The 25,475-nt window shown below is 41.3% G+C and overlaps 1 protein-coding gene across 9 annotated transcripts in view; it reads right to left on the bottom strand.

Annotated features, from left to right (window-relative positions):
• Positions 1-1,223: 1,223 nt before the first annotated feature.
• CPT1A (carnitine palmitoyltransferase 1A) overlaps positions 1,224-25,475 on the bottom strand; it is a 42,559-nt gene continuing 18,307 nt past the window's right edge. For 8 of the 9 annotated variants that reach the window (XM_030451108.1, XM_030451107.1, XM_030451109.1 and 5 more), the window contains 15 exons: positions 23,729-23,830; positions 21,603-21,740; positions 20,673-20,750; positions 19,912-20,019; positions 18,992-19,079; positions 16,312-16,507; positions 14,394-14,582; positions 13,329-13,434; positions 11,485-11,601; positions 10,456-10,620; positions 9,026-9,160; positions 8,192-8,344; positions 5,452-5,556; positions 3,436-3,528; positions 1,224-1,973 (listed from right to left, as the gene is read on the bottom strand). In XM_030451108.1, coding sequence (XP_030306968.1) covers positions 1,887-1,973; positions 3,436-3,528; positions 5,452-5,556; positions 8,192-8,344; positions 9,026-9,160; positions 10,456-10,620; positions 11,485-11,601; positions 13,329-13,434; positions 14,394-14,582; positions 16,312-16,507; positions 18,992-19,079; positions 19,912-20,019; positions 20,673-20,750; positions 21,603-21,740; positions 23,729-23,830 — 1,860 coding nt within the window. In that variant the 3' untranslated portion in view covers positions 1,224-1,886. The remainder of the gene's footprint in view (positions 1,974-3,435; positions 3,529-5,451; positions 5,557-8,191; positions 8,345-9,025; positions 9,161-10,455; positions 10,621-11,484; positions 11,602-13,328; positions 13,435-14,393; positions 14,583-16,311; positions 16,508-18,991; positions 19,080-19,911; positions 20,020-20,672; positions 20,751-21,602; positions 21,741-23,728; positions 23,831-25,475) is intronic. The other variant, XM_030451116.1, reaches the window with a different exon arrangement.

Genomic DNA, 25,475 nt, shown 5'->3' with positions numbered 1-25,475 from the left:
AAAAAGGAAAAAAAAAGGAAAAAGGAAAAAGAAAAAAAAAAAAGAAAAGAAAAAGAAGAAAAAAGAGAAATCCCAATCCAAACAAAACCAAACAACCCCAACCCAAGCAGTGCATTATTCCTGCAGCTCCCAGATTACAGATCACTCTGAATTTGCTGTCAGTCAGTTTGCTGAAGGAGCCTCCAGGCACAGCAAGGCTCATGTCCAAGCATCCTGTCCCCTGCTCTGTCCCTCACTAAATGAGCAGTGCCCCGGGAGCTCCTTTCCCAGGTTTAGGTACCTGGGATCTATGAGGTTTCCCCACATCCAAACACACAAAAGAGGCATTTTAATGGCTAGCTCAGAGTGCAAAACAAAACAAAAACCAAACCAGAAAGAGGGCTGGAAATGTAGACATACTGGCCAGACAAGAGTTTAAGCCTAGTAAGAGGTTTTATGTCGACCCCAAAAAACCCTTTTAAAGTCAGCCCAGTTCCCAAGCAGCATTTATTTATTCTGTTAACCACCAGCTCGTGTGTGAACGCAGGGAATGGGTTTGCTCTTTGCTCTGCAGGATGGAGAGGTGAGCACAGCCACAGAGCCTGGGCTGAGCATCTAGAGCCAGGTTATCCCTGCAGGGAGGCTTTTGGAGTGAAACAGCTTCCCTCTCCCTCCTGGTATCCTTCAGAAACCACGTTAGACCAAGAGTCTTTCAGAAAAGGCCAGGATTTCCCCATTCTGGAGCTGTTTTCCACAGCTTCTCCCTTCCCATGCAGGTGAGCGGCCATGGGGTTGTCTCCCTGCTCTGCAGACAGCCTGCATTTAATTTAACTACAGTGACACTCCCAGGGACCCAAAAAAGCACCTCAAAGGACCACCAAAACCACTCTGCAAATAAATATCCTAATACCTGTGCCTCTACAACAAAGTCCCTCCTGCATCTCATCCACTGATGGAGCTTTGCCAGTGAAGAGAGGAGCTTTAGACCTGGCTGCACCACATGGCAACATGCTCTGCTTCAAACTGAATTTTAACTTAAAAACTACACCTGCACTGCTGCTGCTTCACATCCTCTGCCACTAAGACACTGTAAAACCAACTCCCAGCATCAGCTTGTTTCCTGGGTTTAGGATCTTCTTCTAAGGCACTCACATGTAAGCACACAGGTCCATCTAGCTACAGAGAAACGGAGTCACCAACCTGGCAAAAGTCCTTGTGAGTCAGAAGAAAAATGAGATTACTGCTAATTAGGTGGCATTTTATTACCCAGTGTAGCTCTACTCCATGGTGCTGTTTCTCCAGTCCCTCCCCCCCCCCAAGTTTCTACATCTTGGTGTGCTACAGGTTAGCAAGGATCATTTTTGTATAATTTAGAGAAATAACCTTTAACCCCAGACACCTCCCCAAAAAACCAAACCAAGACCAACGAAGATAAAGAGCCACAAGTTCTGTCATTCATTTACATAAAGCTGCAGATACACTAAGGAATGTTCTGCTATTAATACATAGCAAATCAAACTTTTTCTAATATTGAAGAGTGTGTTTTATCCCTTTGATTCTGGAATACAAGTAGACTAATTTTTTAAGTAAAAAAAGAGCAAGTATATACAAATTAAGAGAAAACTGCAGGAGTTAGAATATACATGACTTCATGCAATGATACTACACTTCATCCCTAGAAACAGTAAGATTTCAAGTCATCCTTTGTGGAAATAGGGAAATAAAATCTCCCAAACTACTAAAAAAACCCCAATTAATTACACATTTGATACACTGCTAAGGTTTTCATAGGTGATCAAGAAGATGTTGACTCAGTGTCTTCACCACCTGCTGTCTGACAAATCTTGCTCATTTCAGAAGAGTTCTCATCCCAGCAACAGGAGATTGCTTGGCACCAGTCAGGTAAATCACTTGTTAATGTTTTTAGTAAGGTTAAATAAACCCACGATGTCAATCATTGCTTTCTGGATGTTTTTTCCAAACCGATGAGAATCCTTTAAAAAAACAAACAAACAAATAACAAAATCAAAGATTTGTGCTGTCAATCAACTTGTACTGTCAACCTCTATGGCAAAAGAAATGTAATACTTTGTAATTTTGGAACTAGGGCATATATTTTACCATAAAATGGGGAATTTAAGCCACAAAAAATGTTGTTGCATGCATTAATCCAAGTGCATGTTATTATTTACTTATGAGTTCTCCATTTTGCATTTACTTTCCTACAGACAGAACTAAGATAATCTCTTTTTTGAACTCCATGCATCTGTAGCTTTCTGTTGCTTTCAAATAGGTGGGTTTTGGTATTAATTTTAATACAAGATTTTGTAAAAACTGATTTTCAGAATTTTCAGGAAAGTCAGACTGGTGACCCAGATGTCAGAGCAGAAAAACACTTCATGTTTTAGTTTCTGAGAGCATTCTGTCATTAGAAAAAAATTACATCAAGTATTAAAAATGCAAACCACAATTATCTAAGTGCAAGCAAACTATGAACTTGTTCTATTTATTTTAAGTGCCAGAAGGATGGTACAAGGAAGAAATTTAGATTGCAATACAGATTATTAGGTACATTGCAGGATCCACTACAAAGCCGCCACTGCGGCCATGCACATGAAATGCTGCCTTTTCTGCATGGGCCTTTGACTTGAGTAATAAGTAAAAAACCCAGGGAAATCCAAAGTACAAACCTAAAAGTCATCTGAAGAACAACTTGAACTATGAAAAAACAAAGCTGTGTTTCCTAATCCTTAATGATTAACCACAGACACCAAGATCTCTCAGACAAGTTGAAGTCAAAAGAGGATAACTGGTTCACCTCTGTAATCCTGAGCAAACTCAGGATGTTTATTTAAGTCATAAAAATCTGAAGGGGAAGGACAAACTGAAAGTTGACTCAGCAGATCTGCAACAGCAGGATATTGAACAGATGACATCTGCTACATTCTAATAAAGGGTGTTACTCTAATGATTTTTTTTATTATGTTTCTCAAGCACTGAATACAACTTATGAGCCAGCTTCTTTTATGTTATTTAAACCATGAAGACTTGAAGAGCAGGAAGCACACATTTTGCTCTGTCTTTACAAATGCAACTGGTGATAAATCAAAGCAAAACTGCTAAACAACAGGAGACATCCTTACTGTTCATGGGACAGAAATGAGTCATTTTATGAGTCCCAGGAAACTACACACATGTAAAAAGGCCCCTGGGTACATATTTTCTTTATGTTTGAAAGCATAAGTGAAATAAAATATGCTTTCCTTGGTGCATAAAGCTATTAACTTTATAGAAGTGGAGGCAAAAAAACCCCAAACTGGCAAAACACTATGTGATAAAAAAGAAAGAACATTCTAAATATATGCTGCAAGTCCTACTACATCTTTCTAAATATTAAGCTTTACAACCAGACATCAGAACAGACACATTAAGGCATGGGAAAGGACTGATCCTTACCGTCTCAGAACAAGATATTTTGCTGGACACATGGAAATGGATGGCATTTTCACCCAAGATTATGTAAGAAACACCATAACCATCATCAGCCACCTAAAGGAAGGAAAGAAGATAAAAACATGTTGTAAAGTTTCTTTTTCCTTCCATCCCTGAATGATTTTATATATAATTACACAATTCTTACTGTGCTCTTTTTTAAAAATCAGTGGGGATTTTTCATAGAATCATAGAATGGGCTGGGTTGGAAGGGACCTCAGAGATCACCAAGTCCAACCCTTGATCCACTCCCCCCGTGGTTCCCAGCCCATGGCACTCAGTGCCACATCCAGGCTCTTTGGAAATAGCTCCAGATACGGAGAATCCACTACTTCTCTGGGCAGCCCATTCCAATGCCTGATCACCCTCTCCAGAAAGAAATTCTCTCATCTCCAACCTAAACCTCCCCTGGCACAACTTGAGACCCTGCCCTCTTGTCTTGCTGAGAGTTGCCTGGGAAAAGAGCCCAACCCCCCCCTGGCTCCAACCTCCTTTCAGGGAGTTGCAGAGAGTGATGAGGTCTCCCCTGAGCCTCCTCTTCTCCAGCCTCAACACCCCCAGCTCCCTCAGCCCTTCCTCACAGCAATTCTGCTGGATCCCTTCACAGCCTCCTTGCTCTTCTCTGGACCTGCTCCAGCACCTCAAGCTCCTTCCTGAGGGGCTGAGGGGCCCAGAACTGGACACAGGACTCAAGCTGTGGCCTCACCAGGGCTGAGCACAGGGGCAGAATCCCTTCCCTGGACCTGCTGGCCACGCTGTTCCTGAGCCAGCCCAGGATGCCATTGGCCTTCTTGGCCACCTGGCCACACTGCTGGCTCATGTTCAGCTTCCTGGCAATCCAGACTCCCAGCTCCCTTTCTGCCACTCTGTGCCCAGCCTGGAGCTCCCCATGGGGTTGTTGTGGCCAAAGTGCAGGACCCGGCACTTGGAATGTTGAACCTCATCCTGTTGGAATCATCCCAACTCTCCAGTCTGTCCGGGTCCCTCTGCAGAGCCCTCCTGCCTTCCAGCTGATCCACACTCCCCCCCAGCTTGGTGTCATCTGTGAATATGCTGATGATGGACTCAATCCCCTCATCTAAATCATCAATGAAGATATTGAACAGCACTGGGCCCAACACTGATCCCTGGGGGACACCACTAGTGACCAGCCGCCATTTTGATGCAGCCCCGTTCAGCACCACTCTCTGGGCCCGGCCCTCCAGCAAGCAAAAATTTTTTTCCCTCAAGCAAAAATTAAGCTTCTACATTGTATGATAATTGTATGTAATTTCTGTGCAGCTAAAAGCAGTCCTGTGATCCCTCTCATCATTCTTTTAACAAATATGCTTTCTGTAAACAGAATAACCTAGGTCAGAGCCCCATAAAGTCTGCTTCACAGATCATCAGCACCTATGTGCAAATCCCAGTAAAATACTACAAGTCAGAAGGCTTGCAAAATCTCTTAACAAGTATCCTAGCTTCCTGAAAGCCTAAGGAAGCTGTAGAACATGGTTTTATTCTTGACTTGGCCACTATTCACACTGAGGAGAGAAAGCAGAACAATGAGAGTGGCTTAATTTGGAACAAAGCATGAACACATTTTTAATTAATCATGAAACATAAAGGACAAGTCAAGTATAATTACTTTTACAAATTGTAATCTTAAAATCCAGTTTAAATATTAAGGCATTTGTCACTGCCTGATGTACAAAAACTCTGGGCATAGGTAATGTGATATCAGACCTTGCTACCACAGATGCCTGTGCTGTATTTGATAAATATTTCCTTAAGAACAACCCAGTCTTGTAGTCAGAAATGAAATTAAAAAAGTGATGTAGATTTTTCTGAGCACATCCACATACAGGGAAAGCATTAAACATGCATTTAAAAGCATGTGTGGCACCTTAGATTGGCAACATTAAGGTTTTAGATGTGAAATTTTTCGATTAGCATATTCAGAACTGTTTTTAGAAGTGTACTTATATTTAGCAGACATACCGGTCCAAATCCTCCACCACAGGATAACATTTCAGGGTTCTTCTTTAGATCAATGTGTTGCTGGGGTGTCTGACTTGTTGACAGCCTCCAGGGCTCTGACAAAACCTGTAAGAGATATGAAAGAGATGCAAATGTAACACACTGCTTAAGAGCATGCAACTTTCTACAGGGTAAATTAAACTGAGTAAAGCAATATGAAGAAATTCTCCAGTTCCTGATTCCAAAGGGGGAACAAGGCATTTGACAGTGTCCTACACAATATCCTGGTCTCCAAACTGACAAGACATGGAATTGATGGATGGGCCACTCCATGGATGAGTAATTCATAGAATCCTAGAATGGGCTGGGTTGGAAGGGACCTCAGAGATCACCAAGTCCAACCCTTGATCCACTCCCCCCGTGGTTCCCAGCCCATGGCACTCAGTGCCACATCCAGGCTCTTTGGAAAGATCTCCAGACACGGAGAATCCACTCCTTCCCTGGGCAGCCCATTCCAATGCCTGATCACCCTCTCCAGAAAGAAATTCTTTCTCATCTCCAACCTAAACCTCCCCTGGCACAACTTGAGACCCTGCCCTCTTGTCTTGCTGAGAGCTGCCTGGGAAAAGAGCCCAACCCCCCCTGGCTCCAACCTCCTTTCAGGGAGTTGCAGAGAGTGATGAGGTCTCCCCTGAGCCTCCTCTTCTCCAGCCTCAACACCCCCAGCTCCCTCAGCCCTTCCTCACAGCAATTCTGCTGGATCCCTTCACAGCCTCCTTGCTCTTCTCTGGACCTGCTCCAGCACCTCAAGCTCCTTCCTGAGCTGAGGGGCCCAAATTCAAATTTGTTGAATGGCTGCACAAGGAGAGTTGTGGTCAGTGCTTCAATGTCCAAGAGGACACAAGTGACAAGTAGTGTTCCTCAGGGGTCACTACTGGGACCAGTGCTGTTTAATATCTTTGCTGAAGACACAGACAGTGGGACAGAGCAGGTCCTCAGAAAGTTTGCTGACAATACCAAGCTGTGTGGTGTGGTGACATGTTAGAGGGAAGACAGGCTGTAGTGGGCCCATCCATCCTAATGAAGCTCAACATGGCCAAGTGCAAGGTCCTGCACCTGGGCAGGCACAACCCCAGACACAAATCCAGGCTGGGGAGAATGGATTGAGAACAGCCCCAAGGAGGACTTGGGGTGCCAGGAGAAGTTCAACATGAGCCACCAGCGTGCACTCACAGCCCCAAAGGCCAACAGCATCCTGGGCTGCATCAAAAGCAGCACAGCCAGCAGGGTGAGGGGGGGGATTGATTGTGCCCCTCTACTCAGCTCTTGTGAGACCACACCTGGGGGTCTGCATACAGCTCTGGAGCCCCCAGCACAGATCCAGATGCAGACCTGCAGGACTGGGTCCAGAGAAGAGCCACAGGGATGATCAAAGGGCTGAAGCACCTCTGCTACGAACACAGGCTGAGAGTTGGGGCTGTTCAGCCTGGAGAAGGCTCTAGGGGGGCCTTTAAAGCAGCCTCCACTACATGAAGGGGCTACAGGAAAGCTGGGGAGGGGCTTTCCACAAGCAGGAGTAGTGATAGGACATGGGGTAATGGTTTTAAACTGAAAGAGGGTAGACTAAAGTTAGATATTAGGAAAAAATTCTTCACCATGAGGGTAGTAATATACTGGAATAAGTTGCCTAAGGAAGTTGTTGATGCCCCCTCCCTGGAAGTGCTCAAGGCCAGGAGGGATTGAAACCTTGCGAAACTTGGTCTAGTGGGAGGTGTCCCTGCCCATGCAGGGGGCTGGATCCTGATGATCTTTAAGGTCCCTTCCAACCCAAACCACTTTGATTCTATGAAGTAAAAGAAAAGGCTAAACTTCTCATGCTACACAAACCATTAATGTATCATTCTGTCAATTCCTCAAAGATTAAAAGTTCTTTCAATAGCAATAGTATTTCAACCCAGACCAATCTGGTCTGTAACCTGGCAAATCCTGCATAACAGGTCTTGTTAACAAGCTCACTAATGGCATGTTCAAATCCTGTAAAATGAGAAACTTAGATGAGAAGATTAGAAGCTCCCATCAAGTTAAATACTTGTAAAATTATTTAAAATACACATTTTACAAATCTGTGAAAGCTGTAGAAAGTTGTTTCATTTTTGACCTAACCACTTAGGAGGGCAAGCAGACAGATGTGTGTAGCTTGAAGGCAAGCTCAGAAGTATTTTCAATTAATCAGAAAACATGAATACATGCAATAGAATTATTTATAAAATCCAAACTTAAAACCTAGTTTAAGTAACAAAGCATTAGTCGTGGTAGTACAGTGACATTAATGTTGTGCACCAAAAAAAAAAAACTGCAACATGCAGCTCCTTTAATTCACAGTAACTTGAAAATGTTCTTTGGGAACTGTGACAAAATCACTTTCATTTAAAAGAAAACACTGTCTCTATTGTGCTGACTGAAAAACATGTAAAACCCACAAGTAACCTATTTTTTTTTTAATACTGACTATATCTTTCTTGCAATCCCTGATAACATATCACACTATAAAGCTCACAGAAAGCATTACTATAGGTCTATCAATAGGTGCATACATGGAGTAAAATGAAACTAACTTGCAAGCAACAAGATGCTGAACAATGCCAGTTAAATCTTACCTTTTTCCTTAGGAAAAAAAAAAAGTACATATGCAGACACCACAAACTCCAAGTAAATAAAGTACTGTGTGCTGCAATGAGAGTTATCACTAAAAGCCACTTACTTCCTTCAGGAAAGGAGAATCTACAGCCAGGTACTTGGACACCACATAAAGGCAGAAGAGATGGCGGTCAATGCCAGAACCAATCATAGCCAGGCGATACAAGTGCTGGTGTTTGGCAGCTGCAAGCCTAAAGAACTTGAGCTTGTTTTCATTCTAACAATGAAAAAAAAAAAAAAAAAGAAAAATCAGTTAGCTGGGTTGAGGATGGAAATGCAGAAACTAAGCTACACGTAATGGCTCTCAAGACCAGAGCACCTCAAGATCAAGTTCAAGAAAATGCCTGTGACTAACATCAAATTTTAGTATCTCCTGTGTTTTCAACCCTGCGTATGGAATTTCAAGTATTACCAAGTGTCTATCATTAACTGCTGTAAACAAATCTGTTATTTTAAGTGGGATTTAGCCCCAGAATCACATGTTTACAACCCAAGTTTAACACATTATTGCATACTTAGTTTCTAGAAACACTGGCCTTAAGAAGTTCTAGGAGAGCAACTTCCACATGATATACAACTGGAACTGCAATGGCTATTTTAGAAGGCAAACTGACAACACTGAATGTATTGTGGTCTAGGAATGCTTATCATTTTTTAAAAAGCCTTCTCTCAAGAGCTCAGGAGAAGGCAATTCCAAAAGCAGCATAAGTCAAGCAAGTAGGGCATAAGGCTGAGCAGGGATGTTCCTCTAGAAGGTAGAATGAAAAGGAAAGAGTAAGGACACTGTAAACAGTGACAATCTTTAAATGTTTAAAAGCTATTTGGGAACTTCTATGAGTATCTATCATGTGTGATAACTCATGTGCCTCACAAATTAGATAAAAAAAGCAGGACTTACACTTTCAGCTGGGTCTTCCATGGCCTGAACAAATCTACATGACTCCACAGTACACGAACGAACAGTTTCAGTCCTGCCTTCTCTGAACAAACGTGTCATAGAGGCTTCATATGTTAAAGAAAATTTTCCCATGTCCTTGAAAATGGAAAAATAAGAACTTAAAAGGTTCAACCAGACTTGTCCCCTCTTCGTAATCACAGAATTATCATGGGTGGAAAGGACCTTCAAGATCATCAAGTCCAACCCTCAGCCCTACACCACCTTAACCACCAAATAATCTCCCAAAACCCCACATCTACCCAGTTTTTTAATACCTCCAGGGATGGGGACTCCACCACCTCCCTGGACAACCAGTTCCAATGCTTCACCACTCCTTCACTGAAGAAATTTTCCCTCATAATAAATCTGAATGTCCCCTGGTGCAACTTGAACCCAACTGATGCTAAGCAGCAAGCAGGAGTAGGAAGGAGACCATTCCAAATTCCAGGGCACTAAAGCAGCCTCAGGGTGGACATGTGATAACCACATGGCATTCCTACAGTGAAGTGTCCATGTGACCTCTGTCCCTTCTCTGTGCTTGTTTGATTGATGTTATTGCTGTACTTCCCACATAAAACAGTTTTAAATTCTTCAGTGCATCTGTATGAAATATTGAATTTATGAGTTCATGGAATTTCATGGTGATATAACAGAGCAGGAGTTTATTTTACATAGAAACTAATACATATTCAGGACAAAATTAACAAGGTACTGACTAAATGGAGACCCCATGGAGCCCATCAGTGTCTTCCTCCTCCATCTACAAAGAAGAATTCCTGACAAGAGTCACAGCTGCTGCCATGGCACTCACAGCAATAGGTGACACAGAAGTGCCACGTTATATTTATTGGCTGTCATTAACACCCCATCCAGATTTTCCCTAAGCTGTTTTGACACCAAGGAAGCCCTCCTGACCCAGGAGACAGCTACAAGAAACCTGGGACTGTCTCCCCCCCTCGTGGCAAAAGCCCTAAAACCATAAGTAGTTCAAGAAACCTCCTCTGCTGGGAGCTTTTCTTAAAACTTTAGGAAAATGAAACCTCGTGCTTTAAGTAGATTCTCAAATTGTCTGCAGTGTTGCTTGGGGCACCTTACAGCTGTTTGGGTTGTATAAACAGTAACCCAAACAGGGCTCTGTACCAATTTCCACTGCATGTCTCCAATAACCTTGCACAAGCAGTGGAAGATCACTCTGGGAAGTCTGAAGTCTGAGTTGACAGGGTGCTGAGACATCTCACATAAACAATAATATTAGAAGGGTTGGACCAGATGATCCTTGAGGTCCCTTCCAACCTGACATTCTCTGATTCTACACAGTTATTTTAATCACAACCATGCTGTACCCAGTGTAAGGAGATTCTAATAAAGCAGAATCAGTTCATTCTTCTTACCCGATAGTGAGCGAGTTGCAGGGAAAGCTGCACAAAGGCATCAGGGCTGGTTTTTGCTTTCTTTATTAGTCCCTTCCCAAAAGCATCAAAGAAAAAGGAATGAAAATCCACATCGTCTGCCAAAGCTACAGCAGTGCTCAGAGACCTCTCAATCATTTCTTGGCACTGAAATAAATCCATAAATATCTGTATGTACATGTGCATGTAGTCAATGGCATTAGAGAACACTGCTGAAAAAGTGCAACTATTTAAAATTGATCAATAAAAAATGCTGCCTTAATGCATGCCAGGAACATTAACATCCAAATAATCCCCCTTTGGAGAATCAGGGGAAGTCATCTTTGCCTGAAAGCTAAAATTCAAAAAGCTAATTTAAAAAACAAGTTTTAAGCCAATACACATCTGGAGTCCAAAAACTGCACTCTAAAAAAACCCCAACATTTAGACTCTACAGATTATTAGAATATAGAAGAATGACCCACAGAGTTAGAATGCCAATAGGTGGTGGCTTCCAATCTGCTATACAGGCTTAAGAAACATATCACACCAACCACTACATGTTTATTCAAAATCAAAATTCAAATAGGTGATCTCATTTTGTCTGAAACTTAGGGGAAAAAAAAAAAGTAATCCTTATTAGATATGCCCACAGAATTTCAAATGAAAAAAAAAGACAATTAATCTCAAGGAATTATTACACAAGAGCATTTGTTGAGACAACAGTAATGAAAGCCCAACAACTTGAACTCCATACAGTTACTATTTTAAAGAGGTGGCTACTTAATTTTTGACATATTGCCAACCAAGAAAGTTTCTAGTAAAAAGTCAACAAAACCTCACCAAAATTTTTAGAGACTGATGTTAAAAACACCAATTATCTTTGAAGTAAAGCAAGTAATGCCCATCTATGAAATAAGCATCTTGCTGGGCTAAAAGGAATTTAATTTATAACATGAGGTAATTAATTAATGATTTGGCTGCTAGGGAAGATGAGCTTCTTCCTCAAACCACTGGCTGTTCTGTACTTACTTCTTCTGGAATTTCCCACTGCAGTTTTGTAGGAATAGGAATATTTTTATTGGTATCTCCTTTGCAATGCCCATCTTCTGAATAGCCCAGGTCAAGATACTCAGTTGCCATGACATTCTGCAAAGAATAATACTTCTTCAGAATTGCATCACACTACTTATTGCTGTGGAATTAAAATTTCATTGTGAGATCAATATAAGTCACTTTCAGTACATTGTGAAATACAATATACAATCCATTTCCAAATACCAAAACCAGCTGCAAGTGAAGCTCTTTTTTTCACCTCTTATTTGAAGCCACTTTTACTTGTGTTCTGAGTGGGAAAATACCTCATACACACAAGCTCCTGTTCAAGTACACTGGTGCATTGTTAGATTATACTGAATTAATCAAAATATTTCCATTAAAAACCCACTTCAAACTTAACAGTAATAAAAAAAGTCAACATCAGTTTTGGATTTCACAATCTTTGTTCCATTTAGGCTCTAAAAGACTTTCTGCAAGTTTATCAGTCAAAACTTACTCACTGAGAAACAGTTTATTTCAGAGTAATTGCATATCCCTGCAATAATTTAGTGATAAAGATTCAGATCCCACTCAAAATTGCATTTTATAAGTGCCCTTGGGTGCATAAAGAGAATGGCTCCAAGACAAACACTACAACTTGAACAACAACTTCTATCTCTGTCATACAAGATACCAAATGTCCTCAATGTCAAAAAAAAATTAAAGAATTATCAATAGATTTGTATCTATTCAAGATGGAAAGAAAAAGCTTGACAAAAATCCATTGCATGTTTGACAAATATAACATCTTTAATTTAATTTTCTCACTTACTGTTCATAACATGCCCACTATGAAATAAAGCTCAACCCATTTCATTCTAAAAAAAGACGATCTATAAGGTGCTAACAACAGATAACTTTTTAGGAAGTTAAATCTTAGCTTAGTCATCCTAATTCTTAGCAGAAAATGAAGCAGCTAAGTACAGAAATATGACCTAGAGCATGTAACATCATTCATTAAAAGAAAACAAACTCTTTTCCACTGAGCCTAAACTCACTGTCAAGTTAATCTCCAACGAGTTTGGCCTCTTTCCTCCCTGGTGAGAGAACACAGTGACAATTCTCTGCTCTTAAACAAATGGAAATAGTAATATAATAACATAAGGAAACTACCTGGGGGGCCAAGTAATTAGTGAGACTTGTTTGAACAAATACATAATGAGATCAGAATTGATTAAGGGTTTATGAAATATTTGAGTGGTTCAGTCATGTAACTATGGGTTATACTTTGAAAAAGAAAAAAAAAATCAAATTGGATTTCAAGTAATAAACTAAGCTCATGATGAACAAGCTTGATAAAAAGTGAATTTATTTCATTTTTTGCAAATACAAGAGAATTTAAGCAGCATAACAATCTGCAGCTTATCAAACAACAACTTAGACAAGGTTAGACTCCCAAGTGTGGGATTTTTAAGCCTTCTTGAGCTAAAAGGAGCATAAATATATACCAAATATTCTGCCACAACAAAAACAGTCAACAATCTATTGATTTACAGCATTATAAGCAAGCAGATGGGGAGCTGTATCACTTCTATTAAGACTTCTCTGCTCAGTAAGATGCAACAGAGACCTTTAATTTAAAGGACAGCAACCTTCTCTTTTAAGTAAGGGTTGTTTGTTTTATTTATTTTAATTCTGCTGTTGCAGATGAGTGATTATGGGCCTGTGTCTACAGCAACATGAATGCAAGGGATTGAAAGGCACTGATGATCTTCAGGACTGCTGCACAGGCCACATCACATTATCTTCTGCATGTACTTTTTGCACTAAACACCTACCTCCCACAGGTGTCCAAGAATAGGAGCATCTGCCCAAGAGTGTTCTGCATTCATGCCCATTTTGCCATTTTTGAATACTATAAGAGTGAATGTTTTATCAAACCATCTAAAAAGAGAAATTGAGATTTCTTTAGGCTGTTGTACCTTTCAGAAGAATTTTAACACTGCAATGTCAACTCTCTCAAAAATTCACATTCAAATGCTTTCCTGGCTTTTTTTTGCTTTTTTTTAATAGTTTAAGTAAATACATGTGAATTTGAACCTCATGAAGTTCAAAGCCAAGTGCATTATCCCACTACCACAGTCAGGGCAATCCCCAGAATCAACAGAATGGGGGATTGAGCCGCTCAGCAGAGAAGGACCTGGGGTACTGAGAGATGAAAAATTGGACATGAGCTGGAAATGTGTGTTTGCAGCCCAGAAATCCCATCACATTTTGGGCTGCATAAGAAGCAGCTGGTAGGCTGAGGTCAGACAATTCTCCTCAGCTCTACTTCGCTCCCACAAGACCCCACCTGGAATACTGGAATACTGCACAAAGCTCTGAGGTCCCAGTACAAGACAGATGTGGACCTAACAGCTTCAGGGGAGGGCCATGAAAACGATCAGAGAGGCTGAAACCTCTCCCATGAAGAAAGACTGAGAGCTGGGGTGGTTCAGTCTGGACACCTTCTTGTGGCCTATGAAGAAGACAAGACAAACTGAGAGAGACTTTTTACTATAGGACAAGGGGCAATGGTTATAAACTGCAAGTGGGTAGGTTTAGATTCGTTGTAAGGAAGAAAAGGTTTTTTATGAAGAGGCTGGAAAAGGTTGCCCAGAGATGGATGTAGATTCCTCATCACTGGAGGTGTTCAAAGCCCAGCTCAACGGCCTGTTCAGCCTGATGCAGATAAAAATGAGTTGTCCAACCTCCTTCCCATGGGCAGAGACAGGATCTTTAAAGGTCCCTTCCATTCAGTGATTCTGTGTAGTTTATCTGCTTTTAGTTCACTAATTCCTATGTATTAGCCATGGGAATTACTGAAATTGTGAAAAAGGAGTTTTCTAGAGTCAATACTGTACCTGTCATAACATCTGCCATGCATTAAGGATTTTGCATATGCATCCAGTGACCTCACTGGATCTTCTTTCCTGTACCCTTGCTCAGCGTCATCCAATGTCACAAAAAATGCTGCTTTTTCAATAGCATCCAAGGACTGTTTGTTCTTTCCACGGCTGAAGTAAGTCTGACGAGCTTTAGCCCAGGGTACTCTGCAAAAAGAATTTGGTTTATAGTCAGATTACAAATTTGTCAGTGCTTTATCACCCCTAAGATCATTATAAAACATTCCTCCTCCTTTTATCATATCTGAAGCAACTACATTGCATTTAAAGTACGAGTGAAAAGTCCTAAAAATACATATACAGCATCATTCCAGGAGCCAGTTCCAACATATAGATACAGATGTGTGAAGCTTAATCCTCAGAAATTCTACATTTCCCTAGCATGCAACACATATAGGATGGATCATCTAAATTTTTAACAAAAAAATATTATATGGAAGAAGAAAATAGTAATAATATATTAATAATAATGGAACAGATTAATTGCTGAAACATCTAAATCTAAGAATCTGGACAATAGTCAATAAAAAGTTCCATGGTAAATGACTGAAAGATATATGAAGTTAAGGAAGTCCTGAACAATATAATTTCTGTATGGTTGTACCGTATTTATTTTAAAATTTTGTGGTTTTCCCAATGAAAGTGTTTCAGTTTGCTTTAAAGCAGACATTGAGACAAAAGACCCCTAGTAAGAAAGCATATTAAAACCCACAGCTCTTTTTTTCCCTTGTCCAGAAACAACTGAAAAGATTGAACTACATATGCTACAATTTAATTAAACTCAATGATCTTACACCTAGAACCATCTGAGTACACCTTTATTTCATAGGTGCTCAATCATAAATATGGAACAAGTTACTGAATTCACATTCTCCATCTTACTAAGTTATTCTTTAAAATGCCAGTGAACCCCAAAGCAGGTGTAAAACTCCAATAGTTCAATATGTTTAACACAATAAAGCTTCAAATTACCACACCTGTGATAGCCACAATTACACCAAACCCATCCAGCTGAGGGTGGTCACTGCAAAATTACTTCAGACTCCATGTAGTTACAAGTGGCTGAAGAGATGCTACATGTCAGCAGTATAGAAAAACCAAGCTGACTGCAGAGCATTTCATAGAATCATAGAATGGGCTGGGTTGGAAGGGACCTCAGAGATCACCAAGTCCAACCCTTGATCCACTCCCCCCGTGGTTCCCAGCCCATGGCACTCAGTGCCACATCCAGGCTCTTTGGAAAGATCTCCAGACACGGAGAATCCACTACTTCCCTGGGCAGCCCATTCCAATGCCTGATCACCCTCTCCAGAAAGAAATTCTTTCTCATCTCCAACCTAAACCTCCCCTGGCACAACTTGAGACCCTGCCCTCTTGTCTTGCTGAGAGTTGCCTGGGAGCAGAGCCCGACCCCCCCCTGGCTCCAACCTCCTTTCAGGGAGTTGCAGAGAGTGATGAGGTCTCCCCTGAGCCTCCTCTTCTCCAGCCTCAACACCCCCAGCTCCCTCAGCCCTTCCTCACAGCAATTCTGCTGGATCCCTTCACAGCCTCCTTGCTCTTCTCTGGACCTGCTCCAGCACCTCAAGCTCCTTCCTGAGGGGCTGAGGGGCCCAGAACTGGACACAGGACTCAAGCTGTGGCCTCCCCAGAGCTGAGCACAGGGGCAGAATCCCTTCCCTGGACCTGCTGGCCACGCTGTTCCTGAGCCAGTCCAGGATGCCATTGGCCTTCTTGGCCACCTGGGCACACTGCTGGCTCCTCTTCAGCTTCCTGGCAATCCAGACAGGATTTTTTGAAAATTCCAAAGCCAATATTCAACGTGGGCGTTACACAACTACTTGGAAATATTAAAATTAGTTTTAAAATCATACCATACCTATCTCCTGCAGTAAAAGCTGCTAGTTTCTCTTCACCAGCCTGAGGCTCTGAATCATCATCCAGGATTCTCTGCATCTGCTGCTCAATTTCTCGGGGTCTCAGGAGTCTCCCATCATGATACAGCCACACTTTGAAGTAACGGCCCTTGTGATACACAACGATGTGCTTGCTGTCTTTCACATGCTGGAGAGTATCTAGAATTGCAATCACTTGTGTGAAAACAAGCTGTTTCAACACACTAAATAATACCAGACACCAAGTGCATGCACTACTAGCCACAGATGATTTATTTTAAGAAAGGAATAAATAGTTTGGCACAAACGGTTCCCTTGTGTTATTTCAACTACTGCCCCCTGAGACAGTTACACACCCAGACCTCACAATCATTCCCATGCACAGACACCACCAGTTTCCTCACTGGACACCAATATTAAGCAAAAAAAAGTAATGATGCTGAGAGATCTGAGAAACATTGTACTGGGAGAGTTGTACATGCTGGGTGCTCTCAGGGAGCGCTCAGGTTTGGTAGGTTTGCTCCTCTGGCTGATCCAAAGCTGCTGCTCCCCACACCTTTCACCCATTCCTGCCAAAGATGGGATATCCCTGCCTGGATACAAGTGGCAGAAGCATCAGTCCCACTGTCAAGTGCATTAATACAATGGATTGTGAACAGAGGAGGAACCCCGTAGAGGTTAGGGGAGGGAAAGCAGAAAAACCATCAGAGTGAGGTAACTACTTCAATAACCTCATCCTGAGTCAGGACACCCCAAGGATGTGTCTCATGTACATCTTGTGTCCATACAGAAAGAGAACTGCTGGAGTGTAAAAAGCCAAAGTGAGTTGTTCAGTCTAAATCAACAATGATTTGACAACTGTTACACAGAACCACAGAATCATCCGGGTTGGAAAGGACCTCAGTGATCATCAAGTCCAACCCTTCTTGAGCCCCAGCAATTTCCTTGCAGACACCTTACTTACAGGCCTAAATACAGATTTTATGCACCTGGAGTACAGATGTAACAAAAAAAAAAAGTTTCCTTTTTCTTGCCAGACCAAAAAGTCCTTCACGTACATGTGAAGATGCATGTAACACACACAGGGTTCCTCCTAAAGTAGGGGAATGGAAAGACATAAAGGCTCTTCCCTGCTTGAAAGAAGTGGATTGATTGATTCCAATTTTTTGTTAAGACATTAAAATTACACAACTGCTCAAGGGGCAGAATACAATTTCTACTAAGATTTTACCCTTAATAAGCAAAGACATACCACAGAATTTTTTTTCTTTAAAATACACTGCTCCTTTAGGAACTGTAACATACATAAAATACTTATCATTGATATCAAGGGGCAAGAAATTAAGATACTCATAAGAACCTGGGAAAACATCTTTATAACTCACTTATCCACATACAGAATGAAAAAAAAGTTGTTTCTCCTTTAGAAGAATAGAAACAATGGAAAACTAAAAAAGCAGAATAGGAAATGTGAAATGCTTAGGAGGAAAAGAAGATAATTTTCTGATGCTGATTGTACTTTGGAAGACTTTAAGCAGGAGAAATTGAGAAGAACCATTAAGATACACAGGATGTATTTTAATGTTACAAAAGGACCATTTCTACACTTCCATGCAAGAGGAGAAACCTAAATACAAAATTAAATGTAAACAGTTCATAACTTTTACTTCCCTGAGGACAGGGAAGGGGCAAGGGTAGCACCTTTAGTCCTTCAAGTATTGTAAATAACAATAGCTCACACATTAGTTATTTTAACAGAGATTTAAAAACTTCCTAATCTACTTAATCTACTAATTCACAATCAGAGAGTAATTGTTTTGTTTTTCTCCATTAAAAAGGATGAAAGCAGATAAAGGAAGGTGAGGCATAGATGGAAAATAATTCCTTAAAAAAATCTACTAAAGGCCAGAAGCAGAACCAAGAGTAAAATTCTTATGTGACACATGAACCTACTGCTCTATCCACTAACCAGTGCCACTTTCTCCCCTTATCTAACTTCATTCAGTACAGAGCAGAGTGGGCAAACCCCAGTGCCTGCTTAGAAACTCCTAGGTTTTTATTCTGTAGCTGAGTGGGACTCACATGCTCAGAGGCAGCTTGAAACATAGGAGAGTCACAGATCCCAAAGAAAGTAAAAAAAAAAATACTCTACCTCCAAGAGACAGCCCCTATGTACATTACCAATGGAGGTGACAAACCAAAACCCCCCTGCACTCCAAATTCCTAATGACTGCCATCTTCACTAACCAGGATTTGCCAGGATAACTCAGCCAAATGCTGGATTTCATTCAGTGCTGGATAAACATGTGAACTGAGTTCTAAGAGGCTCTTCAGCATATATAATCAGATCAGAAAAAAACAGATATAGCTTAAGCTTTTCTAGAAAGCACAATAATAGAAATCACTACTCAAATCTTTTAATAAAAACCAAGAAAATTGATAGCAATGTTTCCTTCCACTTGTTGGCTACAAATATTTATATTTCTAGATGCAATCTGCCTCCTTTTACAGAGACAAAACACAGGGAAAAGAAAAAAAAAAAAACAAAACAACACCCCAAACAAACAATCACAGAAAAACCACACATACATACAAAAAAACCCAAAACAAACCAAACCAACAATGCCACTTTGTTGTTTATACTCCTTGAGTGGTCCTGCTTACCTGATTCCACTCCTGGGATTCGGGAGGTATTAAACATCCTCTCCCACTGAGCTGAGCAGAGTGGAACAGTAGATCCCAGCAGAAGAATCTGTGCCACAAATGTACATTAAAATGTAATTTTGCATATATAATTAGGAAATAAAAAAGAAAAACAAGGATCTGGTTAAATTAAAATTAAAAAATCTTACTGTTTTACAGCCTAATATCTGAAATCCAAAGGGCTCTCACTGCCTAGTCCAGATGCAGCCTCTCAATTTATGTTTTTAAAGCTATTTCTGGCTGTGTAGAAACAAAAGTTGCCATTTCTCCAATTTGCAGTCTCATAGAACTAATTACATCCCTGCCACAGCTTTCAACAAAACTACTTAATTGCTTCCACTCTCTTTGTTTGCCACAACACACAGCCACCAGGTAGAACAGAAATTCAGGATGGGATTCATCTTGCCTGTCTTTGCAACCTAGAAATTAGTGCAACAAAAGGATTTTACCATCATCCCTACCCAGGCTGCCACACTTGGCCCTGAGGTCCAGTCCTTTGTCCCAGCCACCCTTTGTGCTCACACTACATGGTACCACAGAGTGCTCAGAATTCAGAGGCTCATAAATACTGTTACATGCTCAGCAGTGATATCTGTTACCCAGAATACTTAACATATGCAAGCACAAGCCTTTATCTGTGTTTTGGGCACATACATTCATTCATTTCTCATTAGCTGGCAGAATTCTGTTTTTTACAGTTGCTAGTTTCTCCCCAAGTGCAATTCAAGTGATAATCTAGGTTGTCAGGGACCACAAATTTAGTTCCATCTTGCATGGAGTAGTGACAATAAGATATTTCTCTCCTGTTCTGAAAACTGATCAACTTCTTACAGACTGTGCTGGAAAAAAGATCAAAAGCCAATTTAAACTGATATACATACTGGCTTGATTTCTTGTCTGTCCAGTTTTTTCCTATAGAGCAGGATGGCATGGATAACATTACCAGCTCTAGCTGCCTGCAGGGTTGTGGGAGATAAATAAAGGAAGTCCTGTAAAGTACATAAAAATATGTTAATACCAGCCTACATTTAAGAAAAACACTGGTAGTACTTCTCATCCACTTTCTTAGTTTATTCTGCTCCATACAGAAATGACTTTAAAACACATGAAGGGCACTAGGAGAGTGAGCTGATGACAGGAAACTTAAAATGTCTTCAGCAGTCACTATCTCCTTAAACAGCATCAGGCTTAATACACAGATGATAGCTACTTACCCCAGCAGAAAAGCAATGCTACTTAAGCTTGAAGCCAAGTTTTAAATTTAGTTCTAGGGTTTTTTTACAATTTTACTTCCCATACAGACATTTGCAAGTGTGAGCATACACTCTGTTATCTGTGTTACCCATTAAGTTCTACATGGAACTTTTGAAAGTTTTGTTCAAAAAGAAGAAAACTGAAAGTAAGAACAAAGCTCTATGCCACTAAAGCATGAGATTGCCTAAGTGACAGATGTGCTGAGTTTATTAGTAAGGCAGCACCATGCTTGAAAACATTGGCTGCAGTTTACACTAGGAGAAAGAAAGCCAAAAGTCACCTATTTAGTGTCAATTGATTATAAACACAAAGCTATAACAAAATAAGATTATTGGACAGAAATTTTAGTGTTTCTTACACACATAACCTGTTTCTAGAGTTCACCTACCATTGCAAAGTAGTTACTATTAACCATAATAGGTCCACGTCCTCTGAGGTAGATATACTCTTCCCACCAGTCACTAACCTGTGAAAGGAAGAGAAACAACCCCAGTAAGGTCTTGTAATCCCCCCAGTTTGTGCCTTCTGTGCTGATGGCTCCACAACACAACATTCCATACAGAAGCAGGAAGCAAACAGCTACCTTGCCCTGCTACTTAAGACAAACAAAGCCTCTCATTTGTGTTAAACTTCAGGGAAAACAGCAAGAAGTGGGGGAGAGAATTAAATTAAGATGTAGCACTCTGATGGAAGAAGCTGCTGAATATAATTAAAATATACTGGATCTCCTGAATGCTTTGCCAGGGCACTGTAGTTCAGCTTAGGCTACTGGGTACAGCAAGATGTCAGATAATACATGGCAGTTCTTGCTATGTTGCTGGGGTTCGGGTTTTCTTTTTGGTAAAAAAGAAAAGAAAACCCAAACCACGCCAGGAAAAAACCATCCACCCAACTTATTTCTTGATCTCTCTTCCATATGCATTAGCTGCTCTCTATAAAAAAAAGTTATCCTGAATCACTTTTCTAATCTACCTGGGTAGCCAGGCCCATTGTCGAGTTATCAAGCTGAGTAAGCAAATAAAGAGACCTCAAGAGCAGTCACAACAGCAAAAAGTTAAATTACCTGCTCCTGAACAGCAAACACAAAACAATGATTCAATCTTTCAAGTTCCATTCACCACAATGTTTGCTTCCAAAATAATACAGATTATTTCTGAGCAAATCAGGTGCTTCCCAATGCACTTTGCAAAAGTATTAGGCAGTTTCAAGTGCCTTGTTTTAAATTTGTTAAAGAATGAAAGTGAAGATAAAAAAAAGCAACAGGGAACAAATTAAGTTATGTCATTTCAATGACCCAACCTCCTATTTATCTACTCACATAATTAGTGGCCCACCAGGATTTTAGCTTCAAATACCACTGAAGCCTTGGTCCCAAATTGAATGCAAAATCTTGAGCTAGAGCCTCCATTCTTTTGAACTCTTCATCACCCATGAGTGGCCGAACAGATTCCAGGTACTAGAAGAACACAAGAAAAAAGAATCAATATCTGAACACTGGTTGTGTCCTTCAGACAGCTTCAAACACTCTACTGGTAAGGGAAGAGCATGCAGTCTTCTAAACATCTACCTGTAAACTACAAAAATAGTTTCTTTTCCCAGGCATCTGTCAGCAATCCAGAAGGGAGTGTGGGTCTGCTGGAGGGCAGGGGGACCTGGACAGGTTGGGTGGATGGGCTGAGGTTCAAGAGGACCAAGTGCAGGGTCCTACACTGTGGCCACAATAACCCCAAGCAGGGCTACAGACTGGGGAAGAGTGGCTGAGAGCAGCCCAGCGGAGAGGGACCCGGAAGCACTGGGTGACAACTGGTTGAACAGGAGCCAGCAGGGTGCCCAGGTGGCCCAGGAGGCCAGTGGGGTCCTGGCTTGTATCAGGAGTGGTGTGGCCAGCAGAAACGGGGATCTCATCCTCCCCCTGTCCTCAGGGGGGACCTGATCACTCCCCACAGCTCCTGCAGGGAGGTTGTACTCAGGGGGGGTCTGGGCTCTTCTCCCAGGCAATGAGTGACAGGAGGAGAGGACATGGCCTGAAGCTGCCCCAGGGGAGGTTTAGGTTGGGTATCAGACAGCACTTCCTCAGGGAGAGGAGGATCAGGGATTGGGATGGAGTGCACAGGGCAGTGGTGGAGTCCCCATCCCTGGAGGTGTTTAAGGAAAAGCTGATGTGGCACTGAGTGCCATGGGGTGGGATTGGGGTGGGGTTGGGTCATGGATGGATGATACCAGAGGGCTTTTCCAGCCTCAATACTTGTGTGATTCTGTGAAATCACAAGTGGAAGGGGTTACTTTTGTAAAGAGACATTGTCTACTCAAAAGGGGAAGACATAGAATCATAGAAAGTGAGGGGTTACAAGGGACCTTGAAAGATCATCTGGGGTCCAACCCCCCTGCCAGAGCAGTGTCACCCCCAGCAGATCACACAGGAACGTGTCCTGGTGGGCTCTGGATGTCTCCAGGGAAGGAGACTCCAGAACCTCCCTGGGCAGCCTGGGCCAGGGCTCCCTCACCCTCACAGGCAAAAAAAATTCTCCTGGTGTTTCTCTGGAACCTCCTATGCTCCAGTTTATACCCATTGCCTCTTGTCCTATAATTGTGCAGCACTGAGAAGACCCTGGCACCATCCTCCTGGCTCCCTCCCTTTATGTATTTATAAAGAGGAATGAGGTCACCCCTTCCAAGCTGCAGAGCCCCAGCTCCCTCAGCCTTTCCTCACCAGGAGCTGTTCCACTCCTCTGCTCTGGGCTCTCTCCAGCACTTCCCTCTCCTTCTGGAACTGAGGAGCCCAGAACTGGACACAAGATTCCAGATGTGGCCTCAGCAGGGCAGAGCAGAGAGGAAGCAGAACCTTCCTGGACCTCCTGACCACCGCCTCCTCCTGCCCCCCAGGTGCCTTTGGGCTTCTTGGCCACCAGGACACATCCCTGGCTCCTGGGCATCCTTCCATCCACCAGCACCCCCAGCTCCTCTTCCCCTTCCCTGCTCTCCAGCAGCTCAGTCCCCAACCAATCCTGGTACCTGGGGCTGCTCTTTCCCAGATGTTCTTTTCCAGACTTTACACCTGAAGACACACTGCTTCTTCACTAGCATTTTTATAGATATCTTTTTTTCATCTCTAAAAATCAAAGCTTCAAATTCTGCCATATAATGTCCTGCTTTGTTAAAAGGGCTTGGTGGTAAAACACACAATTATATGTTCAAGCTGTGGAATGGCACAAATCCAACTCTTATCACCCCAATGTGAATTATGCCAGCTTCCCAATTTCACCAGTTTCAGAGGTTTGTCCCAGCCTCTAATTTCTATGCAGAAGTTTTAATCTATCCCACTGTACTAAACCAGCATGTCAAACTTGTATCAGACATGGCAAAAAAAACAACTACCCAAAACATGAGGGCACCTAAATACAGATTCAGTGTTATTGAAAAAAATGAATTAATAAATGTACACACCCTATTGACTGTGTCTTTAACAGCTGGAACTGGTAGTCGTGGTAGAGATGTCTGGAAACTGTACAACATGGGTTTGCGTCCTGAGAAGAGTTTTACAAGTGTCTGAAGAAAATCAAAATGGAAATATATACCTCAAATTCTTAGGTTCAACAAAAGCAAACTGACAGAGTAATAAAGTGTAAAGTAATTCATAGTTCTTTTCACTGGTAAATTTCTACTGAAATTCTTTTCACTGGTAAATTCTATCATATTTACCACTGTTTCACAATAAAAAAGGCATTAACCTTAAACTAACTTTCTAAAGGTTAAACACTATGTCAGTGGAAAATAAAGATGGTCACAGTCATTCCTGACTTCCCAGACAATCTTCTGGTCATTAGACAATATTGTTTCTGAACAGCACACCTTGATCTCAATGAAAAATACAAGTTTACTAAGCTCTTCTTTTCTCCATACATTTTGCTCTGTAATGACTAAAAAACCAACTCTGCTAGTTGATCTTTTTACTCTAGAGCAAATATTACAAATATATATATTATGCTTCAGAACAGGAATCACTATCAGCTAAGGATCCTTGATAATTTAACCACCTTTAAAAATAATTATTATGCTTTGGAATCATAGTTCAGTGTTTTCCAAAGTTCCAGCTCAACACACAAATAGTTTTGATGTTATAGGGAGTTTCTTCCAGCATGAGTCTCTCACTTAATCTATTTAACAAACACACGAAATTGTGCAAGCATGCCAGTGTAATTAATACCCAGTGCTTGTGTTAACCAAAAACCCCAAACAAACAACAAAAACATAAAAGCCAGAGATGACAATTCCCATCTTCCCTTCAGATAATGCAGGATTCCCTGTTTTCCATGGGAGACTGAAGACAGAAGCAGCATTTCTGTCTGCAACTACTTCTCAGATGTGGCACTCACCAGGCTGAAAGTCAAGGCCATGCAGCTTCTAGGCTACACATGAAAGGGTTTTGACCTTACCACCCTATTTCAGCAGGAAAATAAGGTCAAGTATTACACCAAGAATCCAGTGGAACCTTTACTGTCAAAGTCCAGTCTTGGTCCAATCTGCTGTACCACCAGAGAGCTGTCAGATGTACATGGATGCCCCACCATGATCAGACCCATGAAATCCAGTTGTGGGTCATGACAAGATAAATTTGAAAACAAGTGAGAAAAAAACCCTCAGCTTTTCATAAGAATTCCATACTTGGAGACAATTTAATTCCAGAACTCTAAGCCAGGAAAGGCTGAAATTATCTCAGTACCTGTTCAACTGGCAGAAACAGCAAAGACATTTTGCAGTATTCATCTCTTATGTAAACTTGTAGTAGAAAATTCGTAACTGTTTGAGACCATTAAAGTGACAGGCAAGCACCTCTGATTTAACATGCAGACAGTAAATAAACTCATTCTAGCATGCATTGGAGTTAGTGGGGTTTTTTTGTAAGACTACAACTAATACTTGGATTTTTCCTCTAATCCTAGAACAGGAAACTTGACTTTTGAAGATTAAATCTATTAATTAAAAACAGCACCAGACTTGCAATCAGCCTGAAAATCATTCTGTACCATGACTGAAATCAGAGCTCAGATTTTTGATCTGCATGACTATTTGACCAGAAGACACTTTGTTCATTAGATCATTTTCATGCCAATTTTCATGCTATGAAAAAACTCATAAGCAACAGAAAAACTCATCCAGAAAATTACAGAATATTAAAGGATAACAAAATTGA

Source organism: Calypte anna, chromosome 5, assembly GCF_003957555.1.
Source record: "Calypte anna isolate BGI_N300 chromosome 5, bCalAnn1_v1.p, whole genome shotgun sequence".
NCBI lineage: Eukaryota > Metazoa > Chordata > Aves > Apodiformes > Trochilidae > Calypte > Calypte anna.
This window is presented reverse-complemented; position numbering and strand designations above follow the sequence as displayed.